At 40.9% G+C, this 15044-nt stretch overlaps 1 protein-coding gene across 1 annotated transcript in view; it reads left to right on the top strand.

The window, feature by feature from the left end:
• Positions 1-469: 469 nt before the first annotated feature.
• phf14 (PHD finger protein 14) overlaps positions 470-15044 on the top strand; it is a gene marked incomplete at its 5' end in the record, with an annotated part of 50520 nt that continues 35945 nt past the window's right edge. The window contains 5 exon segments of the mRNA XM_080008235.1: positions 470-485; positions 488-514; positions 2261-3009; positions 5415-5556; positions 14214-14373. Of these exon segments, the coding sequence (XP_079864361.1) occupies positions 470-485; positions 488-514; positions 2261-3009; positions 5415-5556; positions 14214-14373 (1094 nt within the window).

A 15044-nucleotide genomic window follows, 5' to 3' on the forward strand; every position in this document is an offset into this window, starting at 1 on the left:
TTAGTTTGAAATTTCCATAAAACCTTCACTATGCGGATGATGCCAAATTTTTGCGTTGGTGTGTAATGGCTTAAGTAATTCAGACGTCATATTGTGAGAAATTTTGGGTTGTATTTCATCGTAATTAATTTACTCTGCAATATTGTGCATAATGATATACATAATTTATCAGATTTTCAGTTTCCATTGTTTTGAAGCCGAGTGATTTCACCGCACTCATATATATAAAATCACATGCATGTGTGCTTGCAGTGTGTATCTGATTAAAACACTTTAAAAGGGGCAAGATGTTGGCCGACATCACTCTTCCAAGAGGCTATTTTCCAATTTTCCTGAGCGGGAACACTTAGGTGTGCTGCAGCCACGGCCATTCCCGCCCACTGAATTTACTCTCCTTTCTTAGTGGACCGTGGCTTGAAACGCCGGCAGGTGAAGCCCCTCGCTGCCTCTCTACTGGATGCCTTGGATTATGACAGCTCAGATGACAGCGACTTTGAAGTAGGCGATGCCTCAGGTAACCACAGTCTGTCCTAGTATCTTTAAACCTATATGTTTTTATTTTATTTTTACAATGGTGTTAATGTTGCAATTTACATTTCCCTCTAATTTAGGTTAGTTAAAGAATAAGGATGGTTACCGCTTTTGACATACCATGAAAATTGTGTTCTCACTAAGGGCCTGGAAATAGCGTACCCTGATGTCTATATGCTTTAATCAAAACTTTTCTGATGTCAAACACACACATATATTTTCCTCCAGAAAAGAAAAGTTACATAAGGATAGTGTAACTTAGGCCTCATTTTTTTATTCAGATGCCATACTCCTCCTGTGTCTCATCATGTCCAGCATGTATTGCATGTTTGAAAAGGATCTTAGATGTTGTTGTAACATGAGCGAGGGTTAAGTGATTTGAAGGCTTGTGTTCATGTTGTGTTTTCAATTTGGATGTACTCACTGATCGATAAAGAATGGCCTGTCCATAGAAAACCTATTATACAAATTGAAGCCAATTTTCATGCTTTCGCACAGTAACATTTTACTGCTGCATAACTGCATTCTGCAATAAGTTTACTCATCAGCATGTTATGTCACATACTTCACTAACTTTCTAATGTTATTGTCTGAATTGTCTCTGCAGTGCACTTATTTTTAATAAAAAATGTATCAAGTAAATACATTTCCACAGGTAATCAGAAAACTGTGGAAAAAAAAACTTCTGAATGAAAAACAGATTATAAATGATAAATCAATAAATAATAATAATCTGCGTCATATCTAAGTCTGGTCGGGAAATAGTCTCCCCGTTACAGAAGTGAAGGATTATTATTTACAAGTGAAGAATTTACACCAAAACATCCAGTTTTTACTCAATTAATTCATATCAACGAAAAACAACTGAAAGGGTATGTACACAGTGCCCCCCTTTTTTTTTTTTTTTTTTTTAAACCATAAATGGGTATTGAGGTTACGGATTTCCGCAATCGGAACACAACGGGGCGCCCGCGATGCTGTGCATTGCGCTCCGTTCCCTTATTGAGCTGAAACGAAAAAGAATCCTGTTGTGTTTATAAAATGGGTTTCATACAAGTTTGGAAACACAAATAAATATATACACAGGAAAATGGCCACGGGAACGCACGCACGGTGCAGCGCTGCCCGAGTAGAGAAACAAAACTCCACCTCAATTGTATAAGTATTTCCAAACAGCACTCCTGCTGTTTTCTTTCAAAACTGGTCATGGCGGCTCTGCACTTGCCATCTCTAATGAGCTAACACCATAACAAATGAATGAAACAGTGAAGACTGAGAGAAAGTGAGATGAGGCGGGCTCACTGTCAGAGAAAGGAGAGCACGAGGAAACAGCTCCTAACGGTATATCGATAGTGCGAAAAATGAGTATTGAAACAGTTTCAAATATTCAGAATTGATATGTATAGAAAAATGAGTATTTTTATTTTTAACACTAGTCTGCAGACATTTTTTGTTTATCGGCCCCGTGAGCGCAGGCATTGTCGGATGCTCATTATCTCAAAATGCGCAAATATCGGCCCAATTAACCCACTAGCCAACAGACAGAGTGGACCCATAAAAATGAGTACCACAAATACCCAGCTTTGAAAGCGCCATGAATACACTGATATACTATTACCAGCTGAAATGTCAAATACTGTGTGATATACAGTATATGTATGTTAGGCCATAGCCCCATGCCCAACTATTGACCCCCTTACTGATCTCTGACTGGTCTCTTCCTAATTAGGTTCGGATGGCACTGGCAATGGGAGTGATGAGGAAGGCTCCAAAGGGAGCGGCGCGGCTTCTGACAGCGACTCTGATCACGCTGCTTCTGCCGATGACGTCATTAAGGAGGAAGAGGCCAAGGTGCCGAGCGCTGCCGATGACCCACTGACTGAGGACGAGGAGAAGAGTAAGCAGTCGCTCCCCTTGGGCAGCCCCAGTAAAGAACAGCCTTCTGCACCCAAGAGCCGCCGCAAGATCAAAAAGTCCTCCGACATGGAGGCTGCAGCTGGCAGCGGTGCGGAGGCATCGGCCTCTGGCTCCGGGAGTGGGAACGCAGAGGAGGGCTCCACAGAGCCCAAGAAGTGGAATTTCCGCAGGAACCGACCGTTGCTGGACTTCACTACCATGGAGGACCTGAATGAGATGGACGACTACGACAGTGAGGACGACAATGACTGGAGACCTACGGCCGGGAAGAAGAAATGCAAAGCGTCCGCCCAGAAAGCAAGGTCGGGCGAAGAGGGGGCAGGAAGCGCAAGCGATTGCGATGACGAAGATGGCGATGACGACGAAGATGATGATGATGACAATGGCGAAGTAGATGATGATGATGATGATGATGAAGACAAGGTAGATGGTGAGGAGAACCTCAACAGTACTAGCGACAGCGACAAGGAGCTGAAGAAACCGAAGAAAAAGGCTAAAAGCAGCAGCGCGTTCGATGATGAGCTGACAAATGACAGCATGTCACAGGAAAAGGGAAACGAGGTCAGTGTGACATGACACACTAATCAATAGAATGAATAAAAGAAATGGCAATGACGTCATGGCACAAGCTCCCTTACTGGCCAGCCAAGATGAACATAATAGTAGCTAAACAGAGGCTCCCCGAAAGTTTAACTCTTTGAACTTTAGTTACTCAATGATTGACACCGATTGTCCTTTTACTATTGTGAGAAGATACATTGACATATTATACATTGTACGTTATACATACATTGACATACATACAGACGTGGACAAATTTGTTGGTACACTTCGACGAATAAAGAAGTACCCACAATTTTCTCTGAAATAACTTGAAACTTACAAAAGTAATTGGCATCCATCATTGTTTATTCCATATTGAATCGAAATCAGACTTTGCTTTTGATTTTTGATTCAACAGAATATTTTACATAATAAAACAAATGAAAATGGCATTAACAAACATGATGGGACCCTTAACCTAATATTTTGTTGCACAACCTTAAGAGGCTCAAGCAATTTCTATAGCGCAATGAGACTTCTGCACCTGTCAACAGGTAGTTTGGCCCACTCTCCCTGAGCAAACTGCTCCAGCTGTCTCAGGTTTGAAGGATACCTTCTCCAGACTGTATGTTTCAGCTTTTTCCATAGATGTCCGATAGGATTCAGATCAGGGCTCATAGAAGGTCGCTTCAGAATAGTCCAATGTTTTGTTCTTATCCATTCTTGGGTGCTTTTAGCTGTGTGTTTTGGGTCATTATCCTGTTGGAACACCCATGACCTGCAACTTAGACAGAGCTTTCTGACACTGGGCAGTACGTTTCGCTGCAGAATGCCTTGATAGTCTTGAGATTTCATTGTGCCCTGCACAGATTCAAGGCACCCTGTGCCAGACGCAGCAAAGCAGTGGTATGGTGTTCTTTTCTTCAAATGCTTTATTTTTTCGTCTGTGAACTTAGAGCTGATGTGACTTGCAAAAAAGCTCCAGTTTTGACTCATTTGTCCAAAGGACATTCTCTCAGAAGCATTGTGGTTTGTCAATATGCATTTTAGCAAATTCCAGTCTGGCCTTTTTTATGTTTTTCTTGTGGAGTCCTCCTGGGTCTTCTTCCATGGAGCCCACTGTCACTCAAAAAGCGACGGATGGTGCGATCAGACACCGATGTGCCTTGACCTTGGAGTTCAGCTTGTACCTCTTTGGAAGTTGTCCTTGGCTCTTTTTCTACCATTCGCACTATCCTTCTATTCAATATGGGGTCGATTTTCCTTTTGCGGTCGCGTCCAGGGAGGTTGGCTACAGTCCCATGGACCTTAAACTTCTTAATAATATTTGCAACTGTAGTCACAGGAACATCAAGCTGCTTGAAGATGGTCTTATAGCCTTTACCTTTAACATGCTTGTCTATAATTTTCTTTCTGATCTCCTCAGACAACCCTCTCCTTTGCTTTCTCTGGTCCATGTTCAGTGTGGTGCACACAATGATACCAAACAGCAGAGTGACTACTTTTCTCCATTTAAATAGGCTGAATGACTGATTATAAGATGTAAGACATGTGTGATACCAATTAAAGAAAATAGTTAGTTTGAAATATCACTATAATCCAATTATTTATAATCTTTTCTAAGGGTACCAACAAATCTGTCGATTTGTCCACGTCTGTATGTCTTTCATTCTGTGGGGCTGTGGTTGCTTAGATCTCAGTGGTGTTTTCCTGAGCTTGTTCAAGTTGTTTAACCTCCTCGAGGAAAGAAACTGAACCCTCATATTGAAAGGGGTTTGTCCTTTTTAACCATCTAACCCAATCCTACTTCCCAGGTCCTTTCCTTGACCTTAACCACACCAAAGCCATAACCTGATATCCAAACCTATCCGTCTCCAACATGATACCTAACCCTAACCATCTCTAACATTATATCTAAATTTAACCAACTCTGACCTAATATTTAATCAAACCGTTGATAGTATCAATGGGGCAGGTTTTAGCATTTTCTGTGTTTTCTTTTTTCACACTGTGGCTTTGGCTTCCTCTTAACACCAATGCCAGTTAGTGTACCATTTGATTTGTGCTATAGACAACAATAATTGCATTATTTTTGTTTGACCTAAACTTGCAAATGAGCTTGTGTTGCTGTTCCATGTAAGCTACTTTGTTTAGCTGTAGATAATGGCAAAGTAGCAAAATGAGTCACAAAGTTGTCGTGTATAATCCTGCGGGAAAGTTTGGTTATCAAGGAACATCCGAGAGGTCAGCCCTCACTCAGTCCACTCTAATCAACTTAAAGCCCTGTCCATCATCATAACCATCGGTTTTTATGGCTGCCAATAGCCGATTCTCTGGACTTACAGTGTGCGTGTGCGCGTGCACGCGGGGTGGCAATGTCATCTGTGGCTTCACCTGTGCCGTGCTTCCCAAATTATTCGCAGGATCTCTTGCTAGAGCATCCGCAGACCTGGAGCTCTCAGCGGATGGAGCACATCCTGATCTGCTGTGTGTGCCTGGGAGACAACAGCGAAGATGCAGATGAGATCATCCAGTGCGACAACTGTGGAGTGACGGTGCACGAAGGTAAGCTGCCGGAAACACCTGTCATTTTTATTATTATTCTGGAGCAGTAGCTATTCATTTTACAAATCAGAGTTTGGCCTATGAGCAACAAATTGAGGCCCAATAAGAAACTTTCCAACTGTACTTTGAAAGCTGACATTGTTGGGCTAAGTGTGAATTGCATATTCGGCAGCCGTTTGATGTGAATTTGGGAATTACATAGGCCGTCTATTCTATCACAGAGCACGGAAGGAGTTTCAAATGGATTATATTGTCATTATATTATATGTTAAACCAATTTTTTTTAAACCAAATTTTCGTTGTCATCAAAACTATATCAATATATCAGTCTTAGAAATGACCTGTGTGCATAACAATTGACCCCATGTCGGGTTGCGACTCCACATGCAATTGATAAGTTTGTCCCGGCCTACTCTATTTGACTAGCTAAATGATGCTGTACTATAAAGTGCGGAAAAATTTTTTAGTGAAGTATTTTAGTAAATCGTTATATAGAATTCTAGTATTCCCAAATCCAATTCCTAGTCTGTTGTTGTCCGTTGTGTCTCTTGACTGGTTGGAAGCAAAATCAATTCCATTTTAAATGCCTTCTGAGATTTGGCCTTCATTCACAGACAGCCTTAGTTAAAGGCTGACCATGCAGAGTGGATCAATTTGACCCCGCTAATTTTCAATCACTTCCAATTTATTTATTTTTTTTTTTACCGTCTTTTACTCATTTCAAGGCACCTTGAAAAAATGGGGAGAGAATTATCAGTAAGAGTAAGAGTAACATTGTATGGATAAAACAAAAAGGTATTTAGATGGAATGAGCTGGAGTTGCCCGAAAGGATGTCACAGAATAGTGATTCCAACTACATAGATGTTATAGAAGTTCTCATATATCTTTCCAAACCACCATGAAACCTGTGCTAGCAGTACTTCAGAGAAAGAGCTCATGAAGACTCATCTGTGCAACCGCACTCATACACAAGTGACACAAAACCAAAGGCTCGGGGAGGGACAAAGGCCTAATCACCGTCCTCTGCGGGCAGACACGAAATATTAGGAGCAGGTCTTGTGTTTATCTTGTTCCTTTTTGGTTGATATTTTGTTCCTGCGAGACACAATTAATCTATCTGAAATTACACAGAAGAGAAGCTAAGCAGTGTGTATTGAAGGCGTAGAGGAGAAGAGCCGGAAGACAGCACTTGTTCGCTGTCGTTATCCCTCTTCCTCTGAAGGCAGGAATAGTGTGTTTTTGGAGAACTGTAAAAACAAATCAATGTCAAAAAAGAGTTAGATAATCAAAGATAATTTTAGGTAAACATACTTGAATAGTGAAAAATGATCTGCCAGTGTGCTGTGATTCTTTAAACAAGAAAATAAAAAAAGGAGATGTGTTTGTGGGTGGGGCAAATTATTGAACTTGAACTGGATCTACAAAATAATTTACACCTTAGTTGAATTATTTGGTAGCCAAGCAGTTTGATCAAATAACTTCAACCAAGTGCTTCCTTTATCTTTCAAACCCTGCACGTTTCTACCCCATTGTCATGAGAGGCAGGCGGGGCTGTCGTCTCCAACCGAACTGGACAGCTGTTCCAACTGTATCACCGGCTTGAGCCACACGCCTGCCATCCTCACGTGCCAATTGCACCTCCAGGCAGATGGGGAGATGTCTTGATGTCACCTTAGAGCTCTGCATTCGCTTGGAAAGGTCACCCACAAACAAGGAAAAGCAGTCATTATTTTCAAAACAAATTATCGTTTAGGTTAAAGGGGACCTATTATGCTCCTTTTCAACAAGTTAATATATGGTCTCTTGAGGTCCCCTAAAACATGTTTTTCCAAGATTTTTTGCTGGAAATACCACTCGTTTTATGCATTTCAGCCATTGTAACATGCCTCAAACCATTCTTTTTCAAAACGGGCTCTTCCTGTGTGTGTAGCTTTCAATGTAAATGAGCAGCCAGTCCCCTAGTTCTGTGAACTAATGGGGTTTGAGCTAAGGCTGGGCGATAAAACAATGTCGATCATTTTCACGATCTTCCATGATAACAGATTTATGAGATTTATTTTCAATACAGTTTTCGAGTCCGTTTTCCTCTACCTACAAAGACACAACACAAACAGCCAATTGTACATCAGAGAAACAACCATGTGACACGAACAGCCAATCATCTGACCAGTGTTGCAGTCAGGAGTTCTGGGGCCAACCAGAGCCCAGCACGGCCCCTAAAAGGACAGCGATTCAAGAAAGAATCCACAATTTACATTGATCTCTGGTCTAACACGGTCTGTATATAATATATATTTATATATTATTTACTTTTTAATTGTATTAATCGCTTTTTTGTTTAAATACTTTTTATTTTATTTTATTTATTAAGTGTTTAACGTAAAGTCATGAGAATACATTAAAAAAATATATTAATAATAATTCTCAATTTACAGAGCATTATTATTATTATTATAATAGTAAATATATATTGTGATAATTATCAACATGGATCAATATAGAAAAAACATTGTGATAGCATTTTTGGCCATATCGTCCAGCCCCTGTTGGTATTAATGCCTCTTTCTTTTAAAAGATTTGTGCTGGTCTGTGCAGCCAACAACAGAGCAGTTCCCTTGCCAGTTAGGTCGCTCGGGGTGGGCTGTTTTATGAACGGCCCCCGATCTAAAATAGTCCTGGAGAGACGACTCAGCGGCTGATTGCTCCCTCTCTGACGTTACCATGGCACGCCAGCAATTGTGTGCTCGCGCTCTGATGGTAGCGACTGCCCACGGTGCACCAGCAATGGTGCGCCCGTGGACGGTGCGCCAAAACAGTGTTTTTATTTTAGAAGTAGTTTATTTTTATTTTATTCCGTTTCTTTGTGGAACAAAACAAGCACCGTGCGTGCACCCCGAAAGCACCCTGAAAGTGTCTGTTTGTGTGCGCACAGCAGAGTCGCGGCACAGTCTGCTCATCACGGGAGGAGAGGAGAGAAGGCTATAGGAGACCTTAAGTCAGGTATAGATCGGGACCTGTCTCCCTCCATCTATAATTAGCGCCTGTGCATAACCGGGACACTCCACGCACTCTGTGCTGGTGTTACCGGTTAGGTAAGGTTCATCACATTAAGCTTAATGGTCATTTAAAGTGTGATATCAAACAAACAAAAAACTAGCTTCTTAATGTTGTTTATAACATACATTTCACTGCATATATGTATGGAAGTATGTATATGTATGTGACAAATAAAAATCTTGAATCTTGAATCTTGAATCTTGAACATACACATAGCTATTTTTTAAGTTTCAGGAGTTTGCTTCTTGCTGTAATGTCCTTGTTCTTTGCTGGTAAGGCTCAGCATTGTGGAGTGCACTCTACATCCATTAGCTCACGGTAGGGTGTATCGAGTACTTGGAATTTGGCGGAAATCTAGCACCCTTGTTGTCACCATTATAAAATGTTAATTAGCCTGCTCTGTTCGGGAAATGCAGTGCAAGTCTGCAAGAGACAAAACCAGCAGCAAAAGAATAAAAGAGAGACCGAGGGAAACGAGAGAACCTGCAAGGTACAGATGAGAGATGAGCTGCCATTATTATCCGGTGCGCACATGAGTTTGTCAATGCTCGACTCCGGCGCTGCCTCTTTGTTCAATGGCGTCCAGTCAGCGACAATCCCTCTCTTCAGACAGGTCGAAGACGCAGAGATGAAAATGGCAGGAAGGAGAACTGTGAGCAAGAGATCAAAAGCGCTTTTGGCGAGCTGTGTCCCAGAGAGCTTCCTGTCCGCATAAGTCCCTTTAGAAGAGCACAGGCTTCCAGCGGGCTCTGCCTTTGATTATTTCTCCTTTTGCCCTGTCGCACAAGCAGACATCATTATGCGTTCCGATGGCTCTTAGTGCCTGTATTTGATTTCGGCTGTAAATGCTTATCAATGCACTTCTTCCTCATCGTCTCACTTTTTTGTTGGTGTCTACATTCTCCAATGTTTTGTGTTATAGAATCATAGATTGTTTTGGTCATTAATGTTTACATGTACCTCTGTCAGTGAAGAGGAGGCAGCAGGTTTTCCAAAATGCAATAAAAGAAAAAGGCTATCTTGTTAATACCATTGATAGGTCTTCTCTTATTCCTCCGCCAATTGAAAGAATGTCTGGATTCTCGCTTGACCCTAATAAGTTCTGGACTGTAAACGTAATTGTTTCCCCGTAATGTGCTTGATTTGTTTGCATCATTGATCTTTCCAAACCATCGTGGAACTTTGATTGTGACGAGCTACGAACTTGCAGACACAAATCTCATGACACATTATGAGTTTGAGTGTTGCTGGTAAGTCTGTGTTTATATATAACAAAAAGGTTTCTTTGATGTGCCCACACAGTATGTGCATTTTATAGTGTAGTATTTTAGAGTGCTTTATTGTATAATACTTTCCCCAGAAATGTTGAATTTGTTGGGAATCGTAATTGTCGATGATTGGGAGGTGGGTAAGGGGGCTTGTCATGAGAAAATAAACTTTTTTTTTTTTTTTTCCCCCCGTTAAGCCATTAAACTAACCGTAGCTTGCCACTGCTTTCTGTTGCTGCCATATACAGTAGATTAGCATACCCCTGCACATAATCCAAAATGGAGCCAGTTCGACCTTCAGTCGCATTTCCAAAAAGAGACATGTACAACTGAGGATTTTAAGATTTATCTTTGTTACACAATTGTTATTTATACAATAACAATTGACAGTTCATTTAACACTGTTATACTTAATTTGCAATTACAAAAGCACAGTTACAAATCTCTCTGAACACGCTTACAACATATCACAGCGACATAATTGAGTCAATTCAGTCAATTCAGACACACGGGGAATTAATTCCTTAGACCAGTGTTTTTTTTACCCATTCACATTACTCTTTGCATCCAATAATCAAAAAAATGTATCCACGGCATCAATACACAGAGCAATCCTAAGCTTTTATCCTTCCTTTCTAATCAGTTACATTTACATCGTTTTTTTACACAACATTCTTTTAAATATATATCTAATAGTGTGTTTTAGGAAGGATTTCCCTATTTACTGTCGGGCAATTACTTATCTAACTGGAATTAAAACAGATGGTGTTCAGCATAGACGGCATTTTTTCCATTGCATAAAACCCTGGGTGCCGTGCTGTTTATGCTATGCAAATGTTAATCAAAGTTAGATACTAATTGTTATCAAATACATAATTCCACACATTTAAATGTGACATTGACATGGGGAGAATTGATTGATTTTGCATTGTTGCAGGTATTGGTGTTGCAGGTAACACTGATCAGTGCAGATAAAGACAGCCTATATGGTGCATTGTTTAGATAGATGCTCTGCCTTACATTGACAGAGGGAGACAGACATATTATTGGGGGATGTTGATAGCTATAGACAGATGATTAGTGGGAGACTGCTGCCAAGATGAAAATGAGAACCATCAATGTGCTGTCAGAATAACAGATGGCTCTCTCACCGAGATGAGGTACTCATCGCTTTCTTTTTCATTTCAGGGAATGAAAACACCACCTTCCCCATTCCCTCCACTTTGTATTTCATACGCATGCATATGCAGATATCATTTCATAGTCTCACCTTCTCTTTTTTATTTTCAATTTTTACAGTTGCCACACTTTTATTACTTTCAAACCGCCATCCAGTTTTAAAAGTACCTCAATTTCGTTAACCCCACCCTGCCCTCCCGTTTCTCTTTTTTCTAACCGTCAAGCTCGTCATTCCCCGACAAGGATAATCTTTGCTCCAGGGATTACGGACCTATCCTGTAGTCATCACTTTTTCGTCAGCTTAGCTCATATTAGCCAGCGACCCGTGGCTTAACGGTCCCAGCTTTGTATCCCAGTTTAAAAGGAACAGCGAAGATTTGTTCAACAGTTCAGCTGTAAGTTGTTTGAACCAGCGTGGTGATCGCTCAGTACCCCCACCTTCCCAAATCCGTACTTCAAAGCCCAATTGGTAATAATCATTCAACTGTTGCAAAGCAGCATTTCAGCAATACCCCCCTTTAAGGAAATAAGTGGTGTGAGTGGAGTGATATCAGAGCATTATCACTTAGCTTTCCAACCGAGCCCCACTGCGGAGAGAAATTCAGGCAAATGTGGAAAGGTGTGTGTGTGTGTCGTTGGTTCGCATCTTTAGATGGTAAGGCAGGTATTTAAGGTCAGAATGGAGTCTTAATTGCCTCATTGGAGTAATCAGTACCATGATTGGTGTAATTCTAGCGTTTCATAAAAAGAAGAAACCAGACGCCCATATATACCTAGCAAACGCACACACACATAAACAGGCAATGCACAAATATATACACCGATCAGCCATAACATTAAAGCCACCACTAATAACCACTAATATTGTGTAGCCTCCCCTCGTGCCACCAAAACAGCTCTGACCCGTCGAGGCATGGACTCCACAAGACCTCTGAAGGTCTCCTGTGGTGTCTGCATACTGGGAACACCTCACAAGACCTGCCGTTTTGGAGATGCTCTGACCCAGTCGTCTAGCCATCACAATTTTGCCCTTGTCAAAGAGGCTCAGATCCTTACGCTTGCCAATTTTTCCTGCTTCCAACACATCAACTTCAAGAACAGACGGTTCACTTGCTGTCTAATATACCCCCCCTTGACAGGTGCCATGGTAATGAGATTAGCGATGTTATTTATTTTACCTGTCAGTGGTTTTAATGTTGTGGCTGATCGGTGCATGTATGTGTGCGGCAGTTTCCAAAGGAACACTGCTTTAAATTCAGTGATTCACCGTCACACACAGCGCATGGTCCCCTCAATCAAAATAGGACATGCACACACCAAACAAAGTATAGAGCTGAATAAACAACTCCATCTGCCCCAGTGTTTGCTTTTGATAGTCTGCCTGACTCCCCAGTGTGGTCCGCGGTGACGAGCATGCACAACATTGAGCTTTTTGATTTGCCAGTCTCTCCCATTGCTCAAAAAGCCTGGAGGCCGGTGGACTGAATTAGGAGTTAGTGCGTTATCTCCCCAATGGAGGCAAGCACTGATTGCTGCCTTCATTGGTAGCAAGGAGCACGTTTGCCTGGTGTAATAGCCGCCGTAGAAACTGCATCAGCAAAGTAATTGTTCAGGCAACCTTAGGAAAATTAAGGGGTCCACATTGAAATGTGTTCCCGCGGCGGCTTCTCACCCATCCAAAGACATATTCCAATTGAATGTTCCATTTGCGGCCCCACCGCATCATAGTAGGTGGACTGCTTCAGACAAGTAAATTACTAGTTCTTCTTGTCGGGAAGCTGCTCTGAAACCTTCCCTTGGTCCAGTATTGGTGTTATCAGACTGATTGACTGATTGTTCTAGAACAGGTGTCGGCAACCCGCGGCTCCAGAGCCGCATGTGGCTCTTTCATCCTCTGCCGTGGCTCCCTGTTGCTTTGAGAAAATAGTGTGAATAAATAATGGCTATTTAATTTAAATACATTTTATTCTATTAAGTTAAATTTTCCAGTGAAATAGTTATGATTCTGGAGAATTAGGTGATCTTGTAACATTGAAATAAAACGTGTTTTAATATTTTGTCGATCAAAATATGCGTCGCACCTTGTATGCGTCACCTGTTGCCGACAGGCTGATGACTTATTTTGAGCTCTCGAACCCCGGTAAGCTAACCATGGATACATCCAAAAAAAGAAACGTTTCTGAGGAAAATGGAACGTCAAAATTCTATTTTCTAACAAGTTAGAAGTTCTAAACAAGCTATTAATTTTGCAATTATAGATATTTATATCGGTCCTTGAACTGATGTAGTTGTGTTTCATATTCAGGTCGACAGTTGACTGTGGCACCGACTGAGGAAATAGTCGATGATGATGGCACACTGAAATAAATATATAATATGATAAAACATAAACTAACAATTTTTTTGCCCCTTATAATTAAAGTAATTATAATAATTTATTTTATTCAAATCCACAAATGAGTGAAGGACCTGCAATTTGTATTTTATTTCAAAGAAAAATGATACGTGCCAGTGTTCTTTTTTATTTTTTATTTTCTATTTTTTTAAGAGTTCAAAAGAATTTAGTGTTTTGCTGTGTCAAGCACAGAAAAAAAAAACGACAGTCTTTATGAGTTTGTAGTTCTTTTATTTCATAAATGCAACAAACTACAGTTCTTATATACAGTACATAGCAAAAGTGTAATAAAACTATACTGTATATCAGGTGTTTTGCGTTGTATCCGGTTTTAATGCTGAAGGATGCCGACCCCTGTTCTAGAAGATGAATACTTGTACTATAGAGAAATATAACTGGCCCCTTTTCCACTTTGTCAGTATACAGATATGTTGGTAAGGGATTCAGTTGCTCAGTATTGCAGTTTGAGAGTCTCGCCTCTAGCATATTGTCATTATTCACAGTCTTACTTCTACAGGCTGTTAAACATTCCTAAGTAATTTCAGGGCTGTTACTTCCACTACATGTGGTTTGATCAGTTAATTCTTGTGTCTAACATTCGATATTTGGCGGAAGAGTCGATAAGACTCGATTTGGAGCAAGGGTTTGAAATGGCGTCAAAATCTACATGGCCTATAGGCCGAACATCGATATGGAAATGGACTAATTTGCAAAAAAAAGGAAAACATTTTATTGGTGCATGCACATGTTTTTCCAGGTTGCTACGGCGTCGACGGCGAGAGCGACTCGATTATGAGCTCTGCCTCGGAGAATTCGACGGAGCCTTGGTTCTGTGATGCCTGCAAGAACGGAGTGACTCCTAGCTGCGAGCTGTGCCCCAATCAGGACGGGATCTTCAAGGAAACCGACGCTGGGAGGTGAGGACGTGACGCTACGCCATCGACCCGGGCACTCACTTAACCATTTAGGAGAGGCAGCTAACGGAAATTGCAGAGAAACAAATAAAGCTATTGACCTTAGCTGCCCAGAAATGCTGCAGGCGGCCAAAAGCTATCTAAATTGTGCATATACATTCAATAGAAAGAGAGCGAGAGAGAAATAAGAGCAAGGGTGGGGGAGAGGGAGAAAAGGAAGGGAGAGAAAAGAGTGTGTTATGTGAAGCGTGGAGACTTCAGCCACGTTATCGCTGATAGCGCCCCTCAGCCGGGCTGCTCCCGAATTTACTACTTCACTAGAGCATGAAAAACACAGCAAATTAAACTGTGAAGCGCTTGCTTGCTAAGAGATGGATATCTTTATATTGGACTTTGGATTCTCTTCCCTAAAGTCCTGCATTTGAAATTGTGTCACAAGCAAACTGTAGCCAGGAGTCTCAGGGGCTACATAAATGTATGAATCCTTTCCTCCTTTAAAATGAGGAAAGGCAAAGGAACATTTTTATTTTTTTATTTAGATTTATTATTGTCTTGATGAGGTAAGTATGGAATCCTGAAATTGTCACAATGATAAATAAATTAATATAATAAGGAATAATTAAATGTGGAAATAAAAGAGGAATAAAATAAATGAATTAAAGAATAAATAAATA

Source organism: Zeus faber (genome assembly GCF_960531495.2).
Source record: "Zeus faber genome assembly, chromosome: 1".
Taxonomy (NCBI): Eukaryota; Metazoa; Chordata; class Actinopteri; order Zeiformes; family Zeidae; genus Zeus; species Zeus faber.